The 15,430-nt window shown below is 39.4% G+C and overlaps 1 protein-coding gene across 1 annotated transcript in view; it reads right to left on the bottom strand.

The window, feature by feature from the left end:
• The window catches only part of NRXN3 (neurexin 3), an 887,537-nt gene that overhangs the window by 615,642 nt on the left and 256,465 nt on the right, over window positions 1–15,430 (bottom strand). Inside the window, exon 9 of the mRNA XM_032445108.1 lies at window positions 4,284–4,722. Coding sequence (XP_032300999.1) covers window positions 4,284–4,722 — 439 coding nt within the window. The remainder of the gene's footprint in view (window positions 1–4,283; window positions 4,723–15,430) is intronic.

Below are 15,430 nucleotides of genomic sequence, written 5' to 3'. Positions count from 1 at the left end.
TAAAAGAGGGGATATTCAGACTGGATATAAGGAAAAAGATTTGATGATAAGAGTAGTACAGGTTGCCCAGAGGTATGGTGGATGTCCTGTCCCTGGAGACTGTCAAGGTCAGGCTGGACAGGGTTCTGCTCTAGCTGTAGGTGTCCCTTTTCATCACAGAAAAGGGACCAGATGACCTTTAAAGGTCCCTTCAAACTCGAATGATTCTATGATTCTACAAAACGGAATGAAACATTTTGCATCTTGAAGGTCATCAAACACTGGAAACAGGACCCTCAGAGAGGTGTTGGAACCACCAGCCTTGAAGACATTCAAAACACAAATGGGCACAGTTCTGAAGGAAGCACACATTTTAGCAGTTTGGACTAGAAATCTCCAGAGGTTTGTTCCAAAGTAAATCATTCTATGGTTTTACAAAGACAATTATTTTAACTTGCATTTTACAAATGGGAAATTTGAAGTAGATGATGATAAATTTGCCTCTGAAGGACACTTACTGTTAAAACTGTAGTGGCCTTTATATGTTGCAAGCAAGATGCTGGCATACCTCAACTGAGGTCATAAGATAATCAGAACATACAATAGAAATGTAATCAGAACACTCAAAACAGTTGCAGAGAGGCAAAGTGACTTTTTTTTTTAAGGTCAGACATCGAAAAAAAAGCAGGAAACTCAAAACAGGCCTCTTGCATCCCAACGCAGCAAACTCTTCAGAAAAACATTTAGCAGCTTTTGTGATAAGGACATCTGCCCACCAGACACTCAGCAAAAAATTAGCAATTCACTCATGCTAGCAATAAATCATCAAATTGAATTGCCTTGTCATTAACGAAGTCTATCCTCAGAGAGGACTATTTACGTGTTAAGATTCATCCTACACCACTGCATTCTTATTATACACACCTAAAATAAGGTGGGAGAGTTTAGTTAATAGAGTCAACTCTATTTTTGTGTCTCTGTGACGAAGTGCAGACATGTATATAAGCTTTTCTTTTTCAAACTTAATACGTGTTGTCTTGGAGAACAGCACATACAACAGAGAGACAAGGTATTTCATGTGTGTAAAACAGGAATAATGTAAAAGGCAGCAGAGTGCCAGAAGCAATAGAGACATTATAAATTAAAGGCTTACAGAGAACCAGGTTTATCTGATGAATCATTTTGTAAAAGCTAGCTGCAGCAGTGTAGACATTTTCCCTTTTACATTGTAAGAAAAGAGAAGATGTGCCAATAACCTATAATTGTGAAGGAAGTTTGTCACAGAGCCACAGGATTGCAGCTACCTTTCCAACATCTCCATTGCCACTCCTCAAAAGCAGCACACAGAGCACACATTACCCAAAAGAATGGGACACAATGCCGGAGAGCTGAGCTCCAGACAGGTGCTATTAAAGAGAGAGCAAACAACACCTGGAGAAACCAGAAAGGTAAAGAAACCACCTAAAAGAGAAGAAATACTCAATACCATGGAGAACTGTAAAACCTGGAGAAAGAGAATGAGATTGTAAAAGAAAATAAGCCAGGCATCAGCCTAATCTTTCCGCCAGTGCTTTATACCCTGCAAATATTTCTGTAAGGAAGCAATACTAGCTCCACTGCACAGGTCTTTTCAGTTCAAGTTACTGAGGTGGAAAAAAAAATTGAATTGATCCTAGGAAAGAGGAGCTTGATAGGCTAACATCGCTTTGTTTTCTTCCCCTCAAATCGCATGTTTGTGACTGAGCTAAAGTAGATGAAATCCCAACTTGGAAAATGAAAAGTATCTATGCGCCTCCTTTCAAGGCCCTTAGAGACTTCACGCAGGGCTGAAGAACAAACAAACAGACTTCACGCAGGGCTGAAGAACAAACAAACAAACACCCCAGTTACTGGTCTGAGCTGGTATACAAAGCATTGTGCAGATGAAACTGTAGAGAGAAGCTTCCAGTAAGATTTTTAGTGCCCTAGTGGGTGGGATATCATTTGTTTTGTAGCCAATGACCAACCAAAAATGTTGTCTCATGTAACATGCTCAGTGTTGCCCTGCTGGAAACTGTGACAGGTTTTGTAGACACTCAGTAGGAGTATTCCTCAGAGACAGAAAGGTTACAGGACAGTGGGTGTCCATGTTCACGCTGACAGCTACTGTCAGAGTACAGAGAAAAACAGCTTTTGTTCCTCTGGCAGGTAGCACAGACTAAAGCATACACAAAGCCTAAGGGGACAGAGGTGCCAGAGGTTATTTGAATAAGAGTGCTGTGCTTTCCCAGCACTGGCACTTCTGTCTTAGTACTGTTCAGTAGTGAATATTTGGATTTGGGGCTATTATGCTAAGCTCAGCAGAGCCTGAAGTTTTGGACTTTTCTGAAATGGAAAGAGGTAGAGGAGATGACATATATTAAAGGACTGGCTGCCTTAGAAATAAGAATTCCAACATTTAGGACTAGCTCATTAAACCCAAACAGCTATTTCAGTTTAATGTTACATTCATTATTTTGGTTGAGTTTTTACAAAATAGGTATTTTCATGGAAAAATAAAAACAACAACTAAAATTTCTAGGGTGTAGCAATTCTCTGTTCCACACATGGGGGAGAAAAGCCACAGACTAAGCAAAAAGGGATCATGAAGATCCTTCTCAGATCTAGCAAAACACCTCAAGGTAAGCGTGGCTGATGCTTTCTAGAGGTACACCGTGGAAAAGTCAATGTCAGTATCCTGGATATCTGAGAGACACAACATCAGTCACTAAGGATCGTTACACCATCACAAGCTGTCAGCAGAAATAGCAATTAAAAACAAAAAAGAGAGAGAGTGTGAGAGGAAGGAGTGAGCAAATATGTTCATTTTGTCAAGCAAAGCGCTTTCAATTCAGAATCTGTTATCTCTAATCAGTGTTCAGGCCATCACAAACCTTTCTGTCAGATAAGAAACAAGCTAGTCCCATGATCTCACCCACAAAGTAGCAATGCCATCTGTCACACCCTCGTAGACAAACGAACGTGGGTCCCTCTTGTGGGTCCCTCTTGTGGGATTTTGCAACATTTTTTAGCAAGAGAGTTTAGTGTCATTTCTCCTCCTCCTGCAGCTGCCTCTCCAGGGACCAGACAGTCCCCAAGTGAGTAAGCAAAACTGAAGGCAGTACTGAATGCTAGTAATTGAGTTTATTCTTGGAAGTTAATTAAATTTTAGCTATTCTAAAGAAATCAAAGCTCAACTTATTTATTTATTTAAGGCTTCTTTTATAAAATGCTCTATCGATGTCTTTAGGAGATATCAATATATAACCACATATATTAAGTCCTAGTAGAGCCTGATGTGAAGTACAGAAAAACTCCTTACATCATCAAAGGAAAAACGTGGCTTCAGGCAAAGACCTGTTCAAACAGCGAGGCTTTGCACAGTAGCTGAAAGTCAGCTCTTTTGAAAACTCTTTTGAAAAATTCCACCAGTCCAGAAGGAATTCTCACACAATCGTTCATATATTCTTCAGATGAATTTACCTTATTTGTTTCTTTATATAATCACTGTTAGCATGCTAACGCCTACACAGCATTAGGAACAAACAAAATACCTCTTTCTATCTAAGTATATTAATTGAAATAAACTAAAACACAGTTTTGAAAATAAGAATCTTTAAGGGAAAAAAACAAAAACAAAAAACATCCACTGCATGCTGACCTAGATATTTAGACTAGGATTTCTACAGGCTTGGCATACAGGCTGCAAGTAATGAAGAAACAAAGCCAAAAATTCAAGATGCTAAGTGAACCAAAACAGGATGAAAACATTAATTTTTCTTCATTATTTTTTCACTGATTGTGCACATTAATTCTATTTTCCTTGTGACAAGATCTGAACCCTCTATTCTTTTAAGGCACAAAGTTCAGTAGAAGACACAGATCACAACAGGAAGTTCTCATTTGGTTTCTGCTCAGTTGCTTTTTGAACAGAAACCCAAAGTAAATCATTGAGAATTTCTCAAAACAAGGACGAAATAATAACGGTGCTGAAGGTTCTTAAACCTTACCATGGCCTACAAAGAAGTTACCATTACAATTACATAAAAAATTGCAAAGATAGGTCCAGAGTATCAGGAGATTTAGAACAAAGACTAATAGCTTCCCTCTGTGATGCTCTACCTGAAGTTCACACTACACACTTAATGAAAATCTGTCCATTCACATCTTTGTTTTGCTGGATAAATGTCATTAGAGTAAGACTAAGTTTTTGTAAGAAGTTGATTCATACATAGTAGGTCTAGAACTGACGGATGAATCTACTACAGAAAAAGTCACCACTCTACCTGATCTTCCATCTCGCTGAATATCCACATGATACCATTCTCCATCATTGGCTTTCTTCTGCGTGGCTTTGACTTTAATAGTCCCAGAGCCCATGTCCAGCAACAAGTAGAGGTTCCCATCTAGAAGTTCAACTGCAAAGAAGTCTACCTTCGTATTTTTCTGGCTCCTGGCATCTTTCCTCTCCTGAGGCTTGCCATGGGTGAAAAGTATCAGCCCATTGGGTTCAGTGGTTCGGAAGTCAAATGAGATGGAGCCCATCCTTTTGGTGTTCCATTTGGGCAAACTAATATATGCCTCAGGTGTCTCAAAGCTGATGGGGTCCAGTGTAGCCACATTCTCACATACAAATTTCACTTCTCCATAGATCTTCATCTTAGTATCACCAATCCGTGCCAAGCGAGACAGCTCCAGACGAATGTCATTATTCTTATAAACAACCTGCCAGACACAAAGAAAAACATCATACATCAATCCTGCATACTGTATAAATACTCCAATTACCTTCATCCATGGGAGATAAAGTTCTCCCAAAAGGCAGTGGGGAGCTGAAGAGAGACCACGCAAGAATGTGACATGATGACAGAAGCAGAGAACGGAATCAGGAGGGTGTACAGGAGTGACAGCAATGAGTATTCTGTGATGTCTATAGATCAGATAATCTGGCAGAAGAGAAGAACACTTGCTGAAGGACGGAGAGAACAATTAACTCAATCACAGGCTCACTCAGCTGTAAAAGCTTTTGTATATAAAATGCAGTGTATGTCTGGCATCACGCTGTTGTATTTGCATAAAGTCCATACAAAATACATAACAAAGTTTAACCTCTATGTCCACCTCTGCTAACCACAGCAGGGAACTTCGTGCCACCACTGTCATTTTTTTATTATTCTTATAAACCTACTTTACCAGAGAGATGTAAAATAAATAAATAGTTAACCAAATTCCTGTTAACTACTGGTGATTGCCCTGTGGTCCCTAAAGAGCTTCAAGGAAAAAATTAATTAATTAATTAATTAATTAAAACAATTCTCTTACAAATAAATCTTCAAACACAACAGGCACAAACTTACAATAGATCTAACTGCATAACACACAAAAAATCTCTGTGTATGAAGTGCCTGGATTCAAATACAATCTGGGGTGATGACCAGAGCTCTGGACTCTGCATAGTGCTGCATGAATGGAAAATATGCAAGAGGAGAGTCCCAAATAGCCAAATACTACTGAGCATGCCTAGCTCAGGTGATAGTCCCGACTTTCTCACAGATACAGAATTAAACTGCCAGTAGAAGAGCACACCCCTCTGCCCCATGATATCCTCAGAGACTGGAGAAGGCACAGAGCTATAAAATATTCATTAACAGATCTTCCTCCCAACAACTTTCCATGCTTCCTGAAGCTGGATGAGCACATACAGCAAGCAGAAACATTTCTGCAAATAGCAGCTCTGCATCGCTACTGAAAACTTTGATTTCTTGTAAGGAGTACGAAAAGAGAAGGGAAAGGAGATGTGTGTTGTTAAATCTAAAAATATCATCTGAAGTGGTGTATGGACAGGCTTAAAAACATGCAGATGTAACATTTGGACACGCATCTGTAGTACTCAGTCTAAAGGCCCAAGGGGAGTTTCTGACCAAAAAGATAATTCTTCACTGATGTTCTCTAGGCTGTAAACCCAGCAGTAGATTGAGGATAAGTAGATCAGAAAAGAAATTTTCCAGAATCAAACAGACATACATAATCCTGGTAGCAACTAATAGAAATAAGCTAAGGAATATCACAGTACAGGAAAGGCAGATAAAAAAAATCAGCAGTAAATATTAAAAAGCATGTGATAGAGAGGATGGGGGACAAGATTTTAGAGATGACCTTAGGATATAAAAGAAATGAAATCACAATTCAACACAGTTGTAGCAAGTGAAGAACTTCCACTGTTTGCTAAGCACTAAAGCAGAATTTCTCTGGCACAGTCAGCATGGCAGCTGTTCTACCTGTTCCAAAGACAAAATGCCCTACATCAGAGTGAAAGGAGAATCCAAGCGTTAGTTCCCATGTGAAGTCACGGCAGAACACTGTAGTTCCTCCCAGCAGAGGACAGTATTGACCTGTGATAGCTGTAGTTATTTTGCTCTAGTTTCCTATGAGAGCACTCTGCCCTTCCACAGACTCCAAAAACATCAAGTCTTTTAATATCTGCAACACGAATAAAATATATTTTCAGTTTGTGGAACTGTAGTAGTTTCATTCTGTGGATTAACCAGGTCAAATACTCTGGCTAGACAAACCACACACCTCCTTCCAGCAGCTCAGTAGGGAGGTGCATTGCAGCCTCTCCCTCTGGCAGACAAACAAGTACAATAAGCCAGACAGCAGACAAGCAATGGCTACACCCATATCCAGGAAAGGCATTGAGTGTTGTTAGATGTACTACTACCTGTAGCTCCAGGTGGTGACCTGGACGGGCAAGGACTTCTGCACATACTTTTTGCTGGGGCCATGTCCAGTACTTTCCACAACCACTAGCTCAGGACAGTGCACATAGGCTGGTCTCTGCATCTCAAGGAAATGGTGGAATTGAGGGCGCAAAGGAAAATGAATGGAGCAATGAAGAGCATGGAAGTGCTGCTTTATGAGGACAGGCTGAAAGAAAAAAAAAATGCCAGGGCTCTCCCATTTAGAGTATGGAAAAATATAATCAAAATTTATAGAAGATAATGGAGAAGGTGAACATAGGACAGCTCTGCCACATCCAGCAATAACTGAACTAGAGGTATTCACAGAAATGCAAGTTTAAATAGATCTGCACTTCTTTACACAGAGAACTTCTGGATCATGTACTACAGGAAGTCATGGAGATATGGAGCATCAGCAGATTCGGAAAAAGAAATAAGAGGAAGCACGGGGGAAAGTTTCACAAAGAAAAGGGAGGGATAAACCTTCTAATTAATCCTAATCAGATGACCGTATGCTGTGGGCATGTAAGAGAAATCTAATGCTCATAATAACTATGCTCACATCACAGTTTCACATGTGACAGAGGGGGAGAAGAGGGAGAAGGCCTCCCTGACCCTTCAAACTCCCATCCTCTTTTCAGGAAGAAGAAAAACAAAAATGGTTCAGTTAAGATAAGGAGATATAATGAATTCATTACAAATGGTAGAAGCACCCAACAGCCCACCACATCCTGTCATGATACAGAAAACAGGACAGCTCACATGCTCACTCTTAGTAGCACTTAAAACTGCTGCTGTTGGAGGCAGAATACTGAGTGAATGGACTGATGGTTCTTCTGTTCTAGCAGGATTTTCTCCTATATTCTTAATGCATGTGTGCAGTCTACCCCTTTGCCCCACTGCAAGGACAGTCTGGGAAAGTGAATAATTGGTAATGGGTTCTTGCGGACAGTCCTTCTGACAGCACCTACAGGACTGGTGTGACTCTGGTACAGCCACATTCATGGTTTCAGCCTGTTATGGAGATGCACAGGGGGGCAAAAGAATGACATGCCAGAATGAACAGTGACTTTAGTGATCTCATCATAGAATCACTCTCATAGGGTAGTATTAATAATTCTTCACATTGACACTTGACTAAAAAATAGCATGAGTACCTGGACTTGAACTTCCTCTACATGAGAGGAGGAGAAAAGTAGCACAGTACTTACGGACAGTGTCTGGTGCCAGGCTATGTCCTGTATCAAGCTATGACTCAATGATCTACTCTCAGAGACTTCTGCAGGTTGCTGGTAAAAAGGAATATGTTTACATACACATAAGCAGCTTCCAGCTCCCAAGCTGAGCAACACACAGGTTATGTTTCCCCTTTTCATGTATTTGATGCTTGAATAACAACTTCTTTCTGCTTTGGGGGAAGGCAGAGTCCACCTCCAAGTTTGTCTGGGGTTTAGATCAGACTGCCATGCATTTCATTGATTATACCAAAGCCACAACAGAAAATCCTCAACAAAGAAGACTTTTAAAGGGCCTAGAGAAAACTACATGGAATTGGCTGTAACCCGGAAAGTCACTAGTAATTGTGGATCTGAGAGCAAGTCTGGAAAAAGACTGACAACGCAACTTCAAAGGAAGACCTACAGAAGAAAGGTGAAAGGATATTGAATGGATACAAGCATTCTGTGTCCAGTCTTTTCAAAGAAGCAGATTCACTCAGATCTGAATCTCTGTTACTCAAGTATTTGTTGTTCTTTAGCATTTTCTTTAAATAAAAACAAAACAAACAGCAAATGCAACCAAAACCTACCGTCTACCCTGAGAAATGTTAAGAACACCTGTGTATAAGGAAGAAGCACACGTGTGATTATGTGGCTGCCTTTAGGTACTGTTTACAGCCATGCTTCTGCATCAAAATCTTAAGGTATAGTCGGGTACAACAGAACTCTCAGCGCTATAAATAAAAGACTAAAAATAATCCTTGAATGTGAATTGACCAGGTGAATTCTGAGCAGGAATAAAGAGACAACAGTATGTTTGGTTTGGGCAGTGAAAAGCTAAGGCAGCTTCGGATATCTGCAGTTTGTCACACCAAAAGTTCAAAAATGAGAAAAGAGAACGTAATTAAAGGATGGGAATGCATGTCCCATAGCAAAGAATATTCAAATTCAGTCCTTTTAATAGGTAGAGGTTAAAGGGTGATCTAATCACAAACTACAAGTACCTATGCAGAAAATGGAATTTGACAATAGAGGGCTCTTCAATCCACACGACAAAGAAATAATGGGATCCGGGGGCTAGAAATTGAAGTTTGAGAAATTCACATTTTAAAATATTATGACTTATTTTTACATGAGGGTAATTTGCTGTTGAAATAAATTACTACAGGTTATGGTGTGTTCTCAGCTACTGGCAAATTAAAATAGGAACTTGGTTTTTTTTTTTTCTAAAAGACATAGTGAGACAGAAATTAATTATATAGCAAATCAGTCTAGATTAATCATAATGGCTCTTTCTGCCCTCATAACCTATGAATCTTTGTGTTTTAATGAAATCAACAGATGCTTCACTGCAGTTTTCCCGGACAGATGAAATACGTCCTTGCAAAATGTTAAAACTGCCTGGTAAAGGAGAAGAGACTCGTGTTAATTCCAGTCAGATTTGCCACCAGCACCTAACTCAGGCTTTTTTGCATGTTTGTGACTCCAGCTTGCAAAATTCTGCTAAAAAGAAAGACAAGTAAAAAGCCTAGGGAACAAAACTCAATTCCATACTTCTAAATATATGAGCTTGAAGAGCTTCATTTTTACAAAGTCATCTGCTGCAAGCCAGAAAAGACTTTCAGTGAGGAAGTTGTCAGCCAGCAGTATTACCTATCATCTGCGTAACACTCCCTGACTCATGGTTTCATTTTACCTGGAACCTCTGAACTAATTTGAGGCTTTTAGGGATGTTCCAAGACACTGATGGAAATTCTGCAGCTCAGGCCATGACTGATTCAAAGGACTGCCCCTTGCTAGGACGTAGCTTTCAAGTGCCCTTCTGAACACATCTTCTATGACAACTTAACAGTAAGCACAGCAATAAAAGCAATGCCAATGAATTTGTCCACACTCATCAGATGGCTTTCTAAAAAAAGCTGAAGATGCCTGTTTAAAAAGAGCAGCTTATTTTTTTGCCACGTCTGGTATCTGTATCAGAGAGGGTCAAGATGCCTTAGAGTGTCAAAAAGATGATGTCCAGTACAGTCACACAAATCCACTTTATAAGCTCTCCCTGAAAGGGAGGTAGAAAAAAAGAATGATTATTTGATAAGTCAATTTTATTCTTCCAATCTCAAAAATCAGTTTCCATTCTCAAAATAAAACTAGCACAACATTTATTTTTTTTTTTTCTTTTTCCATTGGGAGTTGTTCTGAACATGGTTTAAGAGAGAAATAATTTAATGGTTCAATCTGTCTTTGCTTTATGAATTGGGTTGTATAACAGGATGGTCAGGGATTGGATTGTACAGATAGACGTGGTCTCTGATTGTCAGTAGTAGAATTCCATGACATATGGGACATTCTGGGGGATAAAGAGAAAAAAAAGATATACAGTAAATCAGGTTTCCTTTAAATCTATTGAGGAAAAAAATAGTTTGTTTTAAGCTGAGCTAAAAAAAAATTGCCAATCTGTTTTTGAGGTTTCTTAAAAATGGCAATGTTACAATTCTGAAGCATTCAAGGAACTTCTCCAGCTGAACTTAGGATAAGAAGCTTCACTCATGGGTTAATGAGAGCTCTAATCAGATGGCTTTTCACAATGATGAAAAGTGTCTCTCTGCAATCAAGTGAAGATGCAGATAGAGAGTGAATAACAAAAGTGGGGAAAAAATGATGTGCTAGGCTTGGCGAGTAGCCAGTCTTCAGTTCCTCTTGAAGCTGGTGCTATTAAGCAGGAAATGTGTTACGGTGCAGGCTGGACAGCCTGGTGAATTAGAAGATGACAGTCACAAACCATCAAGATGAAAAGGTCAAAAACCTGAAGGCCCCTTATGTTCAGCTTGCTAGGACGGTAACTCTGAAGGTCATTCAAGACATTAACTTACTGCATCCTTTGTATCGCTGTTTTTTCTCTGTCACAACATTCCCACTTCATGAGCTGCCTCCATTACTTCTCAGAATTGGAACTGTGAGACATTCAGCCTAGAGACTTTCTAAGCTTTCTTTACAGACATCCGCATCACAAAAGATGTTGCAGCTTCGTAAATTACAGTTCATCAGCTGGTACAGCAGAATTATGTGTTTCTAATCTGCCACAACTATCAAGCAGAAGCCCCCGTGGCGCAAGTGGTAGGAATGCCGCTCTGCTACACGGAGGCTCGAATCCTGGGGCGTTGGACTCGATGATCTCTAAGGTCCCTTCCAACCTGCACGAGACTATGATACTATGAAAGGCACCAAACCAATAATGGCTTACTTTGCATTTGGGACAGACTATGTGTGCAGTGGTTGAAGGCTTCAGTGATGGGGAACTAAAGCTGCTGTACCTATTTAAAGTATATTTATTATATAAGTAGACTGTGTATACCTGGTCTAACCATATTTGATGGTTCTCTGGGATAACAACTGTATTCAGGTGTTTATAGATACACAGGCACCATTCACCACATGAAGCTTATTTGCCTGGCATGAGAAGCAATGTGTCCAGCATTGATAATAAATAAGTTAAACCAAACAAAAGAGACTGAAATACAATTTGTGCTGTGTTGGCTGAAGTAATGCAATCTTGCAGCTCATCTCGAAATGTTTAACAAAGAATGTGAGTTATTCCTGCTAAAGATAGGAATATGAGGATTGGAATGCTTAAACAATAAATCCACCATAGATTCTGAATAATTTTGAGTTTTGTTGAAAACTGCAAGAAAGAAGAGAGTCTCTTCTGAGTTTCAGAAGAATTCTAGGAAGATAAAAAGAAACCTTCTCTGTAGTAGGATATAGAGAGCAAGGAAGAAAAGGTATACAAGGTGGGTGGGATTCTTTCAAATGCTCTATCAAAAACACAGTAAAAATAATAATCCAGAAAGAGACTTAGGCTAAAAATTAACATTTCCTTAAACTAATCCAGTTTCTGGATACCAAGAAAAGAAGACACAATACTTCAGTTTGCAACTCTCCTTTGAGACTTAAATTAGGCCTCTGAATCTCTTATGAATTCAGGACATCTGAGTCTTCTCAGTTGTAGCAAAGTTAACATCTGCCCAAATAATTCACACAGTATCTCAGAGAAAGCTTAAATAGATTAAGGCAGTCCATCTTTCTGCCTTATCTTTCACTTAAGTATACATCAAGATAAAGACCAATTATTACTATGTACACATTTTTGGAAAAAGATCTACAATTTTTTGCCTTATGACCCAAGTATACAGAAGAGAGATATTCCAAACATGCAATAAAAGAAAGGTGGGGGGGAAAGGAAAAAAATAATTACTTTGCAGTTCTTTCTTGAAGGTCTAGGATCTGTCTTGAGCTGTACAATATGATCCTGCACATGCTGAGCCTGCTGCTTCTTGAGTTAGCTACAAATATTGCTTAACAGCCTTACTTATTCTTGGTGTTGCGTTGCAGCATCTGAGCTACAAAAGTGCACGGTGTAGTAAAGTGCCCTACTTCTTGGATTCCTTCCTTTGAAGTGGTAGCAGTAAGGAGATAATATATCACACATGGATTTCTCAACCTCCACACTGGGGCATCTTGTCTGCAATTCATTTGGACTATTGTTGAAGAAAATCTTGATTTCAAAGGGAATAACGGGCCCTATAATTGCATCTTAAGACTAAGATATCAAGGACATGAGAAATGATATATATTCATTTGCAAAGAAAAAGCATGACGCTGCACAAAAAAGTTGCAAAAGTAATTTGGCCTAGTAACAAAGAAGAATGAAAGCTGCAAGACAGGAGAGTCAAGACAGCCAGATATGGTTCTCCTCATTTGTGCCACAGGCACAGGTATAGCTCATGCTATCCCTGAAGAGCAGGTTGTACTTGGGACATTTCTCTGAGTGTAGAGAAACGCTGAGGAGGTAAGTCATTATTCTACCAATACTCATAAATAATAATGAAGGAGATATGTTCCACACTAAGCGTGTGAAGTACAGACGGGGAAGAAAAGGAGGGCAAGGGGAGTTGGGGAGAAGCAGAAAGAAACAGAGAACATAATTTTTTGGATGAATTGAATGAAGCATCCTGGAATATATGTGAAACACGGGAGGAGACAGTGTTGTAGTCTGCTGGAGAACTTGTTCAGTTCAGCAAATTGAACTTCAAGAAAGGAATGTGGGAAATAGTCCCAAGGAGAGCAATGAGAAGAACCAGAGGTCTAGAAAATAAAAGGAAGATTGAAAGCAGTGCTTCTTTTTTAACATAAAGAAAACTGAAACAGTTTTCAAATAGAAAAGGCTGTTACAAAGTGAAAACGAACAATCTGCTTTTTGTATCCATGATGAAAGGGACAAGAAATAAGGGGTAAAAATTACAGCAATGAAATATTAGAATTGATTTTGGGAAAAGCTTTTTAAATTTAAGAACAGCACTGGAAGAGACTGTCTAAGGAGCAACCATCACTGGAGACCTTTAGTTACAGGTTACACAAATTGCTGTCAGGACTCATGTGGCTGTCATTGAATTTTTTCTTGAGACAGTAGAAGCAGAAAGGACTAAATAACCTCCCAAGGCCCCTTCCAGTCTTATTTTCTATGATTCTGTATTTGAGGAGACAAGAAATGGGAAATAACCTATGTAGTTAAAGACTTTGATAGCACTCAGCTTTATATTAACAAAAATCTGATATCCCAAACATCCAAAGGGCTTAAATTTCCAAGAAAACTGCCTAACTAATAAAGGCTTGGCTGCTTTTGAGTTAAAACAAAACAAAAAATGACTGTTATGGAAGCTTATTTACAAGCATGCATCAGTTGGTTTCAACTACATTCAGTTCTGTATTGAACTTGTAGTTCAGTATTGAGCTTGTAGTTACAGAATACTCTGCTCTTTCCAAGTTCATCCTGAAAAATCAGATTTGTCTAGCCAGCACAAGCTAAATCTGTCTAGCTTGGATCGGTGATGAGTCTGTGAGGAAATGATTACTGTCAAGTACCTTAAGGATCTTCATCTGAAGAGCAGAAAGGAAATATTTTAGGATGGCCCTTATTGATTGTTTAAGGCTTGAACTTTATTACACAAGACACTGAAAACTGTATCAGATGATGACTTAGCAAATAAACACTCTACTTACTGATTTTATTGTATTCCAAATCCACCTAAGGTTGTTCAAGTACAAAATACCTGCCTCAGTAAAACAGATCTGTTTATTACGGCTGGGTGAATGTTTCCATCGGGACGGCTTTCTAACAGAACTCCATTTTCCTAATAGAGAATTAGCAATGAAATGCCTCACTTCAGGTTCTTGCAACTCAGAATGGAACATTTTGCTTTGCCAAACTTAACAGAAGAGCTTTTACATGAACTTGTAAAACTTTGTTTTCCAGGCATGGCATTTCCTTTCAGCAGCAGTCCCCACTTTTTACCCTGTCTGTACCCTTCACACAAACACCTTTATGTGATGCAAAGAAATAAATGTAGGCTAGAAGAACTCCCTTTGGGACAGAAACTTTGCATTACACTTGAGTGATAAAATGCAGTGAACTGAAAAGAACAATATTTAAAGTTTTTGAAAATACTGAATAAATACTGCTTGCTTATAATTACGCAGTTTTTCCCTACTACTTATTATCTTTCCTAGCCTATATGCCTTAAGCACGATTCACAAGAATATCCATGGCAGGTATATTCAGGGCAGTTAGTTCAGTCTTTGTATGCCAATCAAGCATTATTCTCACTGCCTGGGCTTCCAATATATTAGGCAAAAAGTGCCAGCTGCAGTGGCATCTTCTATGCTTTTGTTGCTTGTCCAGCAAAAAACAAATTGGAAAATGTTTGCTATTACATATGGGAGAGCACATGCTTAAAAGTGAGCACTGCTCAAATGATGACGTAATTAGGGCAACAGATGAACTGTTTAGTGAATTTAGTAAAAACAGTCCACAGTGCTGTGTCACTATTTGTAGCAGAATGGTGTTACTGCCCGTAGCTGATAATAACAGCTGGGAGTGCTGCAACCCACCACCTCTGCCCTGTTCAGCCTGGTCACAGACATCACAGGAGCACTGGCACCTCCCCTTACCTGCAAAGCAGCCACAGTGAGAAGAATGTGTTCAGCCACACTCTTCCTGCAGGGAGAGAAGAACCTCAGGGACCACTGAGGAGGTGCAATTAGCAAGATGACATTATCCCAGACTAGCATCATCAGTCAGGTCAGAAGCATAGTGCACCATAAGAGGAGGTCCTGTTTCCATTCATCTAGACTAAAATGGTATGGGATGTTTGCCTCTCTTTTCCTTTTCTCTTGTTGTTCTGCACAAAAGCCTGCCAGCTCTGACGGCCCTCCAAGATCTCTTTACTCACCTCTGCTCAGGTTCCAGGGCATGGAACAAAGTTAAGCCTTCAATTACTAAAATTTCCCAAACATTTATCTGCACGGGGCCTTACGTAGTATTAAAATGGGGAGGTGGTGAGCTTAATATTTGCCTGCATATTTGCTGGGGAAGGCAGGGAATGTACTTATTCTCCAATTACAAGTGACACCAAGAGAAAA

The sequence above is a fragment of the Coturnix japonica genome, chromosome 5, assembly GCF_001577835.2.
Source record: "Coturnix japonica isolate 7356 chromosome 5, Coturnix japonica 2.1, whole genome shotgun sequence".
Taxonomy (NCBI): domain Eukaryota; kingdom Metazoa; phylum Chordata; class Aves; order Galliformes; family Phasianidae; genus Coturnix; species Coturnix japonica.
Note: the sequence above shows the minus strand (reverse complement) of the source record. Positions and strands in the feature narration are given on the sequence as shown.